This window comes from Crocodylus porosus, unplaced genomic scaffold (genome assembly GCF_001723895.1).
Source record: "Crocodylus porosus isolate Cpor-Errol unplaced genomic scaffold, CroPor_comp1, whole genome shotgun sequence".
Classification (NCBI taxonomy): domain Eukaryota; kingdom Metazoa; phylum Chordata; order Crocodylia; family Crocodylidae; genus Crocodylus; species Crocodylus porosus.
In genome coordinates, this window is record NW_017728910.1 from 44,626,516 (window position 1) to 44,638,961 (window position 12,446).

At 53.8% G+C, this 12,446-nt stretch overlaps 1 protein-coding gene and 1 long non-coding RNA gene across 2 annotated transcripts; both read right to left on the reverse strand.

The window, feature by feature from the left end:
- Positions 1–3,463: 3,463 nt before the first annotated feature.
- Positions 3,464–7,633, reverse strand: LOC109308665. The gene is made up of 3 exons (XR_002100666.1): positions 7,622–7,633; positions 7,317–7,318; positions 3,464–4,333 (listed from the first exon to the last, which is right to left on the reverse strand). It is a non-coding gene; the product is annotated as an uncharacterized LOC109308665 (long non-coding RNA).
- LOC109308664 (endothelial protein C receptor-like) lies at positions 4,470–7,153 on the reverse strand. The gene is given in 5 exon segments (XM_019533103.1): positions 4,470–4,726; positions 4,823–5,107; positions 5,664–5,918; positions 6,496–6,585; positions 6,588–7,153. Coding segments are annotated over 5 exon segments (927 nt in total). The 5' UTR covers positions 6,772–7,153; the 3' UTR covers positions 4,470–4,613.
- Positions 7,634–12,446: the final 4,813 nt, after the last annotated feature.

Genomic DNA, 12,446 nt, shown 5'->3' on the forward strand with positions numbered 1-12,446 from the left:
AACGTGGTTGTTCAGTTGGATTCAGGGAGCAGATTTGTCATCTTTTTGGCAAGCAGGGTGATATTAAAAGCTATTTCTGCATGCAGGCCATGACCTGGCAGCAGGTCATGTCCAGTAGCATGGGAAAAGCTGCTGCTGCCTGTGCTTGCACAAAACAAAGGGGTCAGTGTTTTGTGGCTGATGAGGACCTGAGTGACAAGGAGGAGGCAGATGCCAGTGTGGGGGCAAGCTGCAGACCTGCTAGCTGCTCAGCACTGATTGTATGCCTGCTGTGCCAAGCCTTGGCTTCCTGCTCAGAGCTCAGCATCACCCTGAACACTGACATTGGCCACCAGCCAGCTTCCTTCCTCTCCCCATCCTGCACTTGTCACTGACGCTGGCTCTGAGGAAGACCTGCTGGAAGCTGGGAAGCAAGACTGTTAGTGGCTCATGAAACTCCCTGCTTCTTAGCAGGGGCCCCTTTGACATTGCAATGCAGCAAGGTACTGTACCCTTGCAGTGCCCTGCCCGTGAGCTAGACTCCAGGGTGCACTCTGGCCACTGGAGTTGGGATTGAAGTCTGTCCAGTAGCCTTTTAGGGGTGAATGTGCAGCAGAAAAGGATCTAGGCATTCTAGTGGGTCACAGAGAATGAAAGCTAATAAGGCAATCTGTTGCCAGGTGGGCATCTCTTGGGGTGTGTCAATAAGAGCGACGCATGTAAACTTTAATTACTCTCCTCTGCTTCACACTGAAGTCTCAGTTGCAGGCCTGTGTCCAGTTTACAATATTTAAAGACTTAGACAAATGAAGAGTCCAGAAAAGAGGGAAGGGATGTAATGCTACTGCTCAGCTCCCTGAAACCCTATTGCTACAAAATGTGGGTGGGTTCTCTTTCTTCTCACAGCTTTCTTTTGAATTAGTCTCAAGGCTAAGATAAGAATAGATGCATGTTACGTGAAAGGTGGCTAAATTTAATCCTCATCAAGGCATCTTAAGTCCTCTTAGGCACCTAATAGGTGGAACAGAGTCTGGCTTTTGGTGGGGAAGGAATGAGAGAGGAAATCCTGTATATATTATATTTACGGCATCATCTTAATCATTGGGATGCCCTCTCTTAGCAGACTGCATTCCACTCTGGTCACCTTATTTTTAAAACAAATGCTGCCGGAAGAAATGAACAATGGAAATTATTAAGAACATAGACATTTTTAGAAAGAAAAAAAAGTTTATGGAGACGGGCTGAAAAGATGGGAATAAATAATGTAGTAAAAGTACCTGTGGTTTAAAGAAGGCCAGTTGGGCACTTTTATTCACTCTCTTATGTAATAAGAGGAGCCCTCAGAGAGCAAGTCTAAAACAAATACCATTCTACATGCCGCACAATTTACTGCTGGAACTCGTTCTCAGAAGCTAGGGTTGAGATCAAGAGTTTAGCCGCTAGCCAGAGTCTTGGAAAAACTGGGCAAGTTGCTTATTTAACTCCTAATTACAACATTTATATAGGTTGCTTTAAACTCTGAACCGAGGGCATGAGCTAATCCAAGTGGGCAGGAAGGAACTTTTCCATGGGTATTCTGCAGCCGTTTTCATGCAGCGAATAGCCAACAGATACTGCGTGCCTACCTTCCTGGATTTGGTAAGGAAAGAAGTTTGCAGAGCCTTTTGTGTCTACGTACTTAGTGTTAAATTGTGTGTGGAATGTGTTGGAGCCTAGCAATGCCTGCAGCCCATCAGGATTTCAAGTCCCGTTAGCAGGAGTTAACTAGCAAGGTGCCTGGAACTTAAAATGGTAGCACAAGAAGCTGCAAAATAGCTCTAGGGGGCAGCAGCAAACCCCAGAAAAGCAAAAGGAACTGCAAGGCCGTGGGGTTGGCATGTTCATTGTCCCCGTGTGAGTGATTCTCTGCCCTAAGCCAGGCAGCAGCAGAGGACAAGCAAACAGGAACTAGACTTTCCCAGAAATCTTCCCCAGTAGAGTGTTATTAAGCCATCCAAAACATGATGTATTTCAAGAGCCAGACACGAAAAACAAGCCCCATTGCACTCAGCACTGTTTAACGAGCCCTCAAGCCAAATCCTTCCTGGCAGGGCCCCAAAGCAGGGTGTCACCCCGAATGAGGGGGAAGGTTGTCAGAGTGAGCCCATCCTGTCGCATCCCAAACCCAGCCCCTTTTTGTCTGTGCTTATCCCATAGAGACCAATCCTGCACAGGGCCTGCAGGTGCTGATTGACCTAGCAGCTCAGAGGTCTCCACATTAGGTTCCTTGCACAGTTACTCAGTGTGGGGCTCCAGAGAGCAGGCTGATCACGTGCTACTGGCTCCCTTCTTGTTTCCAGCAGTTAGACTGCACTAAAATAATGTTTGATGTACATATTAAACCCCTTCCTAACTTGCCTTTGCCATGGTAGCAAGTCCTGTGCTTGCCACAGGAGGTGCAGGAGATTTTGCTCCAGGCTGCTACATAAAGTGTTTTCCACTGCAAATGTCGGCAGCGTAGCAGATGCTTTGGAGGCAAAGCAATAATATTTCTACCGTAATCCATAGCAGCCTCAGGTCAGAGACCTCCTCCAAGACACCTGGACTCTGAGCCTGACCTGCACATGACTGTGGAGATGTGCTCCAAACAGCAAAGAACAGAAAGCCAAAGGCCAGTGTTCAGCACAGCCTGGAGAGAAGTCAGACATGGTCTGAGGGCAGGGCTGGTGTTTGGCAGCAGTCTGTGTTTGAAGGCCAAGATTGCCAAACATGATGGCCTGCTGTGACGCTTCTAATGCTGTGGTCAAACATCTGCCTGAGGTGTTTACGGGGCTGAAACAGGAGTTCTGGTCATCAGGCCAGTTATTTAAGTGCCTTGCTTAAGACTCCCATGTTAGTGTCATCATTATTGTTATGGCTGTTATTATTCTTATCTCTTTGAAATCTTGGCTTGTGCATCTTATGATTCCCAAAGGAATCCCCTATTAGGGTGGAAAGAGTCATTCCCCTCCAATCTGGAAATACCATTAAAAGGAAAGAAATTGCCTGGCTTAGATGGAAAAGGCCTCTGAGCACTTGGCCTAGAGTCTTGGTTGACCTCATAACACAATGGGTAAATATTGGTGTTTTAAACACCTGTGATCAATCCCTAGCGATTAATCTCAACACAGTGCTTTGCCTTCCCCTCCTGCCTCTCCCATCATTTCATCTTCCTTCACCCCCACCTTCTTGTCTGTTCACCTCCTTCCTTTGCAAAATATTTTTGACAAAATTATATTAAGAGAGAAGTTTGCTGCTATATAATGGGCAAGTCTGGCATCACCAGCAACTCACCTGATTTTATTGAACGTCTGGTGAGATTTAGTACTTCCCCGAAAGAGCAACACAAGCTTGCAAAACAAGCTTGGCTTTTGCTTCAAGACAGAGAGTGTTTAGCCCTTGTGGGTGCACGGAGAAGTGCGAACCAGACCCCCTAGCGCCCCTTTGGGAGGAGAGACGAGAAGACAAATAATAGATGCAAGGTTTAATGCTGTGAGATTTATTAAGCCAACGCCATCATGATTTGTAGCCCAGCTAGCGATTGCTTGTCGCTTGACACTGGCAATATTGCAAGTCGTCCAGTTTGCGGCGAGCTGCATGGCTGCAGGATGGCACCTCCCTGCAATCCCTTGCTGCTGGGACTTCTCTGTGCCTCACTGCCCCTTTCTTTAGTTGACAAGGGAGCAGGGGGCAGTGGTGACTCCGTCCTGCACATGCCACACATTTATACCAGGGTAGCTCTCTAGCACTGGTGTAAAGCAGGAGCCAGACACATCAGGTATTATTCTACATCATTGGCATAGAGTTCCCATGGGAGCAAATTGGGTAAAACTACAGCGTTGGTGTCATGAGTCTGGAGCTATCTTGGGGTGACCCTGGACTGCTGCTGGCATCCACCCTCCTCTGCCAGTGCCTTGCCTCAGATTAACAAACTGTTGAAGAACCCATGAGACCAGGCTCTGTTCTGCCCCCTTTCCCACAGTGTGCTCACAGTCCTTGCTAATTGGGGTCAGTCACCCCCAGCCGCCCCAACCCCATTCCCTGGCAGGGAGGAGTCATGGTCTCTCACCCACTACCAAATGGGGCACCCCAGACTCACCCCTTCCCCTTGCTTGGTTTTGCACCCGCTTCTACCCAGCTCGCGGCTTCCTTGGCCTCCCTGCCACCAACCTTCCAGCCTCTGGCTGAGCAGCCACTGCTAACTGCTTTATAACATGGGTTGTTCATACACATCAACCCCATGCCCATCCCAGCCATGTCACTCCAGGTCTAGGGCTGGTGTCACCTGCTGGTGACCTTGCAGCCCGAGGTGGGGTCTGGTTTCCAAGAACGGGCTCTGGAAAGGCCAGATGCTGCCATAGACCAAGTCTCTGTGCTGCTGCTCAGGTCCTGTCCCCTGCTGCTGTATCCAGTGAAGAGCCAGGGACCCCAAGGGCAATTACAAGAGAGCCAGATGTGGTGGAAAGTGGGGTGCTGGGGCAGCGCTGCTCCCAGGTCAGGCAGAAGTGCTGGTACCAGGAGGGGCATGGGGACTCCTGTGGGCGGGATGGAGCAGGTCTGTTGCCATAGCAGAGCTCCATGTTGGGCTGGCAGTGAGGGTGAGACCTCCACCACCACTACGTCCTCCCTCCCGTGCAGAGGAAGATGCCCATGGCCAAGCCTGCCAAAGCAAAGGCCCCCAAGGTGAGGCCCAGCACCAGCGGGGTGTGTGAACGGGGATCACGTCTTTCTGTAAGGCATAAGTGGGGAGAGTGGGGGTCAGAGCACAGCAGAGGAGGCATCAACCTCTGCCCACCCCCCGGACCTTCCCTCCACCCCCACTCACTAGAGCTGTCCCTCCAGGGGTGCTTCCTTATGAAGTCCGGGCACTGGGTCTTCAGGAAGGCCTGCAGGTGGGAGGTGGTCTCGGGGTAACTGTTCAGCTTCTTCAAGACGAAGGGGCCCAGCAGGTCGTTCTCCTTTGGCCTCTGCAGCTCCCAGGAGGTGTTGGGGGGCCTCTGGGGCAGGAAGATCAGGAATTCTTCTCCACTAAGTAACACCTCGTGGAAGCCCTGGGAGGTGCCATTGGGGAAGAGGTGGCAGCCCAGCATGCAGTGCAAGTGCAGAGGGTCTGTGAGGGGCACACAGAAGATGGGGACCTGTCACAGGGGGGGATGCTGTGCATGGCGCTGTCTGGGGTTGAGGAATTCTGGCATGGGGCTGGCTAGGGAACGGGGATATCCTCCTGCCCCCTCACTTTCCCCCAGTCTCCCCCTTGTTTTCAGCCCCCTTTCCCTCCTCCAGGCTTTTCCCCTCATCTTTCTCCCATTTGCCCTCTTCCCTTCCTGCTCCTGATTCGCCAGCACCCAATCTCTGCCCTCCACCTCTCTGCTACACAGCCCTTTCGGCTCTAGCAGGGTGTGAGGTGACAGCCTCTGCTCTTCGTGGCCTCTCCTCTTACTCCATCCTTCCCCTGTGCCACACAACACTAATTTCTATTCCCCTCCCTGGCACTTTCAACTTGCCCCAAGCAGCTCTAACTCAGCTGAGCTGCTGATAGCCACAGGTGCTACCTGGCAGGTAGAAATGCTGTTGGATACCACAGCTCCCAACCACACAGCCAGACCCCGGCAGCTGTTAGGGACCCCACACATGACATGCTGTGCAGCCCCTCTTGTGTTACTCACACTGTATGTTCCTCTCCATGGCAGCAAGGCGGACGGTGCCACTAAAGTAAGTGAGATAAGTCTCCAGGCTGCGCTTTGTCTTTTCCCACTGGTCCGGGGACTCCAGCAGGATCTGCTGGCTAGCCTCATGCCCCTGCAGGCTGTGGGTCAGCACCCCATCCAGGGTGGCATTGCCCAGGAACTGTACAGTCGTTTCATTGAAGTCAGCCAGCAGCTGCATGGTGAAGGTGTGCAGGGCTGGCAGAGGGAAGGGGTCTGCGATGGAAGACACACGCGAGTAGAGTTACAGCATGACACGGTCACACCACGCTGACCCAGCACTGCTGGCCTCAGTCCAGGAGGACTGTATGTACATGCAAGTCGAAGACAACCCCAGCAAGTCCCCAGCCTCTCACCGGGCCAGTCCCTCATCTCTGCCTGTTCTCCCTACCACTGCCCCCTTGCCTTGGCCCTACTACTGGCAACTGTCACAGACCAGCTGGCACCAGGCTTTCCTGTGGGGCCCTTTTCCTTCCCCTTCTGTTGTTGCAGCACAGGAGAAGTGTCGGAGCTAGCAAGAGACCTATATGTTGCTCGTGGTGGGGGCGTTCTCCAGACAGGGCTGGCCCAGGGTCTGCTGGGGAGCGCCGCCCTGACATCTCAGCTCCATCCCTTGACCTCGTCACTTGGACCTGTAGTCCCAGCTCCCTTGCACCAATGCCCCGAGGCACAGCCAAAAGGCAGAGTGGCTCAGACTGACTCCCACAACTGAGGTGGAGCAGAGGGGCTGGCTGCAGCACCCCGCCCCCGCAAGCTAGCCAGCCAGAGTAGGGTGCTGGGGAGCCCCTCTTACCTGCCTCCTGTCCCCAACAGCTGAGTGCACTGGCGAGCAGCAGCAGCAGCATCCTTGCAAGGGCAGGATGCTCAGTGCTGCACAGGAGCCAAGTGAGCAGGTGTGGAGCGTGGGTGCAGGCGCGTGGCGAGGCTCTGCTCTGCATGCCGCCCAGTGGAGCAGTGCTGGGGAGATGAGGGAGGCTGGTGTCTGGCACGGAGAAGGCAGGGCGGGGAGGTGGGGCTCGGTGACGGAGGCGGGTGGGAGTGTGATTCCGGCTCTGTTCCATTTCCTCATCCCCAGCTGCTGACACCCGTTCCCTGCCGGCCCACTGCAGCTGGCTCTCCCTGCCCTTTCCGAAAGAGAGAGGGAGCTTCCAAGTCTCCTGGGTTGCAGGACAGGACCCCTTGCTCCTGGCTGGAGGCTCGCCTGGCTAAAGCAGCCCAACAGAGGCAGGACTCATGGGCTCTGCTCCATGTCCATCTAAGAGGCTGCCATGCAGCAAGCCTGGACTCCTGATTTCCCCTCCCAGCCTTGCTGCTGTCCCCCACCTCAGGCTAGGGCAAATCATGTGCCTCTTTGCCTCAGTTTCCCCCACTTGTACAATAGCTCTGGCCCTTCCAAAGAGGTGTGAGGCCCTGCAACAGAGTGCAGTGTGCTCTGTTACTTATGGGGGCCTGAGCAGCAGCAAGACAGCCTGCAGCTAGCTGCGCTCTCAATCGGGCACAACTGCCTGACTAGGAACAGGGCCTAGCTGTGCCCTATATGAACAGGGGCTCTTAACTGCAAGACCAGCAGCAACTTGCTGCCAGCAGCTGGAGAGACACCACCAGCTGAGCTACTGCTCAAAACACCTTGGAGGTAAGGGCAGGAGCCATGGGGATGGCTGGAGGCTCCTGGTCCTGGGGCATGATGTAAAACTACACCATTCTGGGGTTGGATGGTGTGGTGGGGCTGCTTGCAGCAGGGCAGCTTCCAGAAAATGCTACACCTGGGCCCTCTCCAGTGAAGGGTGAGTATGGGGTGCCAGAAAGCTTCAGCCCCTGCTGCCTTGTGGGTGACCCCGTGGAAGGGGGAAGCCAAAGGACAAAGCAAGAGCCCAGACCCAAGGTGAGCTTTGAGGCAGGGACCCAGGTCAGGAAAGAACCTGGGGCAGTGCCTAGACTCACCACGAGCATTGAGCCAGAAGTAAGGCTCCAGGCGGGTGGGGGAGCTATACAAGAAGCTCCTGGGGCAAAGGGATTAGGGATTTTTGAGGCCCAGTGTAGGGCAGGGGATAAGCTTTGGGATACTGAGAAGCCCAGAGTGGGGCTGGGAGCTCTGAATGGAAATGGGCTTGAAGCCCAGTATTGGGATGGGGCTTGAAGCCCTGAAGGGGTAAGGGCTTGGAACCCAGAGTGAGGAACAACAGAGAGCCCAGTGCGAAGGCACTGGGACCACGAGCTGCAGTGGAGAGTGAGAGTCCCACTGTCACCTCTCAGCTCCGTGTTCTCGGGGAGCCCTGGCACAGGACGCAGCCTGTCTGACTTGCACGAACTCCCGCTCCCGACCTCGGCCTGAGCAAGAGCTGATTAGAGGAAGGACTTGCAAAAGACAAGGAAGATGCAGTGGGAGACGCACTAAAGCCCTCCAGACAAGGGTGACAAGAGTGAAGCAACTCCCCTGGTCTCATTTGCATCCGAGTTGGAACCAGATGACAACTCATTTACATGGGAGACGGGACAGACATGCGCCTTCGTTAGCATTCAGGATGGAGGACAGAGATCCCGAGGCACGGACCGCACTGAATTCTGGGACCAGGGAAGCAGGGGAGCACTGCATGATGGGGGATCCCTGCTCCAAATGCTAATCAACCCACATCTACACACACCCAGCTCAGTATTTATCATACCAATTCTAGTAATGACTCCTCTATTGGCATCCAAAACACTGAATCTGCCTCTCTGTATTGTGAGCTCCCTCAGAGCAATGCCACCTAGAGCCAGGAGTGATCAGTTCCTTTTACCCAGCACATGACCCATTGTTTACCCCTAAACAAACCTAGTGATCTCCCCTGAGCCATTGTTAGTTGGGTGCTGGAGGGAGAGGAGGCTGACTGGGCACACATGCGGGCTCTCAGCGTGTGGCCCCTGCAACCTGAGGCGGCAGAGGCTGAGAAGCAACAGCGGGGGCAGCAGCAGCTGATCCTCCCCCGAAGGTAAGTGGGCAGGAGCCGGCACAGCTGCAGAGGATCCCCGGATCCCTCTTTGCTGAGCGGGCCAGGGAGGCGCGCACGCAAGCAGGCACGCTCTGTAAGGGCGCGCCAGCAGAAGCAGGCAGGGCAGCAGGAGAGTCTTCCTCAGGAGGGAGGAGGCTCCGCCAGCAAGGAGAGGTAAGGGCTATCTGCAAGCCATGGTGATGACTCACAGTGCTGCCAGGGGCCCGGCCCCTGTGGTGCCGCCCTGCCAGGGCTCCTCTGAGGCTTCCACTCAGACGGACCCCTTGGGGGGGCCGCGACCACCTGCCCCCCGAGATGCGGGCGTGGCTGGGTGGGATCCCCAGGGGTGGGACTGAGGCCTGGTAACTCCCCCGCCTGCCCCTCTTGTGAGCATCTATAGGCTCTGGAGGGGCAGGTGGCAGAGCTCCAGGCCGAGGTGAGCATGCTGCAGAGGAGCCGGGCGGTGGAGGATGAAATTGATACGTATTTCCGCTCTCTGCAGGGACAGGAATCCACCAGAGAGACCCCACATACACAATGCCCAACTAATCGGTGGCAGCAGGTTCCTGTCAAGGGCAGGATAGCTCGTACAACTGATGTGCCTGCTCCCCAGACACCCCTTGGGCCTGGGGCAGCCCTGGCCCCACTGGAGGAGGAGGCAGAAGAACAAGTCCCTAGAGACATTGAAGCCACTCGACCGACATCACTGGCTCAGAAGAGGCACAGCACGAGAAGAAGGAGATGTAAAGTTCTGGTCATCAGGGACTCCATCCTGAGGGGAACTGATGGTCCAGTCTGTCGCTCACAGCCCTGGTCACGGCAGGTCGGCTGCATGCCCGGAGCGAAGATTCGCGACATCACAGAGACCATCCCTAAAATCATCAAGCCCTCTGACTACTACCCACTCATTGTGGTCCACGTGCGTACAAATGATGCATCCAAGGGCAAGCTGAATAACATCATGGAGGACTACAAGGCCTTGGGACACCAACTGAAGAAGATGGGAGCCCAGGTGGTATTTTCTTCCATTCTCCCAGTAAGTGGACAGGGTCTGCGTCATGAGGCCTGCACTGACATGGTCAACCGGCGGCTTTGGAGCTGGTGCCACAAGGCAGGCTTCAGGTTTTTTGACAACAACCCATGTTTTTGTATGGAGGGCATGCTGAGGTGGGATGAGTTTCACCTCTCCCCTTAGGGCAGATGTATCTTTTCCTCTAGGTTGACTGATCTCATACGGCGGGCTTTAAACTAGCTTCAAAGGGGGAAGGGGCTGCTTCAAGTGGAGAGGATGCTTCAACAGCACACAGGGTGACAAGAGGAAGGGAAGCCCAGGTAATCAACGTCTTGGGAGTAGGGGGCCACAACTGTCCTGGGAGTGGGAGGGAGGCACGTGCACCCTCAGGAGGCCTTAAGTGCCTCTACACTAATGCTCATAGTATGGGGAGTAAGCAGGAGGAACTTTCCAGGAAAAGACCCTTAAGGTATGTCCAGCTAACCATGCACAGAACCTGCTGACATAAACTAAAGCAGCCCAGCCCTTCCCTCCTCCCTTCAGTCCTATTCTCCAGGCTCAGATTCACCACCTTTGTGTTCTCATGCATGACCCAGTCCCCACCCTGCATGGGAGTCACACCATGGAGCAGCTGCAGCTCAGTGCTTCTCCACCTCCAATAGGGCAGCCTTCTCCAGCCCTCAAGCCAGGGCAGGGGCAGTGCCAGCTTCTGGGACACTCAGGATCCTTCCCATTTGACTGTCCTAGGTCAGTGGGGCATGGGATGGGGTACAGGGTGGGGCTGTGGGCCCTGCTCTCAGCTAACCATGGCCAGACCTTAACCCTTCTGATGGAAGCCTCTTAAAGGAGCCGTGGGTGTTCGGCATCAGATGGAGAACTCCTGGCCCAACCCACCAAGCTACCCCCAGGGATCAGGGGCAGAGAGAGAAAAAGTAGCTCCACCTGCAGAGCTGTGGCAGGTCCTGGGTACTGGGCTAAGGAAATCTGGCTTCAGGGAAAACAGACCAGGAAATGGGGCTTTGGGACCGTCTCTAGAAGGTGCACTCCAGACCTAGGCCAGGGCCAACTGGTTCCACATGAAGAGACCTTGTTGTCCATCGCAGCATTGCCGCCTCTTGGGGTTTTCTGGCATGTCTTACAAGAAAGGCCCTAGCTCCAGGAGTCCCACAATTGTGTGAGAATCCCTTTAAAAGGCGATCTAGCACTCACAGGGGTAAGGAAGAGCTTGAGGTGGGACAGGAGGGGCCCCCAAATGCTGAGAAGCCAGAAGGGGAATGCATCCTAGGTGGGTTTCTCTGGGAATTTTGGAATGTCATGATTGTTTAAGCCAACTGAAGCCCAAATAATGATTTTTGAACACTGGAGGGTAGGGGTTGCAATACTGTAGCTTTCTCTTCCTGAAGCATGCTGGAAGAGGAGAATCTAGATCTAGACTCCCACCAACAGAAAGAGCAGTAATGTCCCCATTATTGGGACCATGGCAAAGGAAAGGAAACTAGCAGAGACCCCAGTAGACAGACATGGAGGGTATGTGTGCAAAAATCACAGGATGGGCTTAAAACAGCAGTACTCATCCTATGGCAGGGCTGAATCTGGCCCACAGAGCCATATCATTCAGCCTGTGGGGCTCCCCAAGGGTTCAGAAACTTGGAAGCAGGGGAGAAATGGCAGTGTCCATTGCCACAGCCCTGGGAGCCACATGAGGTGTGTGGGGTTGGCCTGGGGCCAGATCCAGCAAATGGGCTCAGTCCACCAGCACAACCCAATGCACAGGCCAGATTGGGCCAATGGACTGTTTCTGCACCACCAGGACCATACGGCCAGAGGGGCTGGGCACCATTGGCTTTGAATGATCTGTATGGCTTTGTCTTTTACAGGTTCATATTTCAGAGGCCCTCTACCTGGGATCTGCTGAGTGTATATTGACAACATTTCATAGAAGCAGGATGTTAGCTGCTCTGGTCCCCCTGCTCTCCCTATGTCACATTAAGGTGTCGGGTTTATATTTATATATATATTATATATAATAATTATTATATATATATATACATATATAACTCCACCTACAACACTCTGCCAAGTGGCCCCTGTAATTCACCTGGCAGCTCAAAGCACACTAAAAACCCATTACCCAATTCGCACTGCATAACTGCGTGCCCGTGCACCCATCTTCATCATGCACCTGCCAGGGATCATCATCATCATCACCTGCCCCAGAAAAGCCTGCTTGTTTGCTCTCAAAAGGAAAGATCGGAGGTTGTCTGAAGCAGGGTTTGAGCTCTTTTCATCTCCCTTCAGAGGGATGCATTAGCTAGTGAGTTCAGTGTCCTGGGTGGTGGGGGAAGGGATGCATACCCACTCACCCTCCCCCATGCCCCCAGTCCAGTTCTGCTACTGGTTCACTCCTACAAGGAAGTTGAGGCCTTCAGCAACATCCTGCCCTAAGTCATGGTCCAAACAAAGCAGCTTGTTCCTGCTCTCACGGGAAACGATTGGCAAATACATGGCAGATAGGTTCACTATGGGTATTAACATGGCAAGAAGGAGGTGACCTCCAAATTAGGACTTCTCAGGTCTGGGAAGTGTAAGAGGAAAGAATCCGGGGGCAGCTCAGTCTGGAAAGACCCTGCAGAATTATTCTTCTCTTTGGCATCTGCTTTCTGCCACTGTGAGATGCAAAATCCTAGGCTAGATGGACCTGTGGCAACTAGAATCATAGAATCAAAGGACTGGAAGGGACCTGGAAGATCATCAAATCCAGTC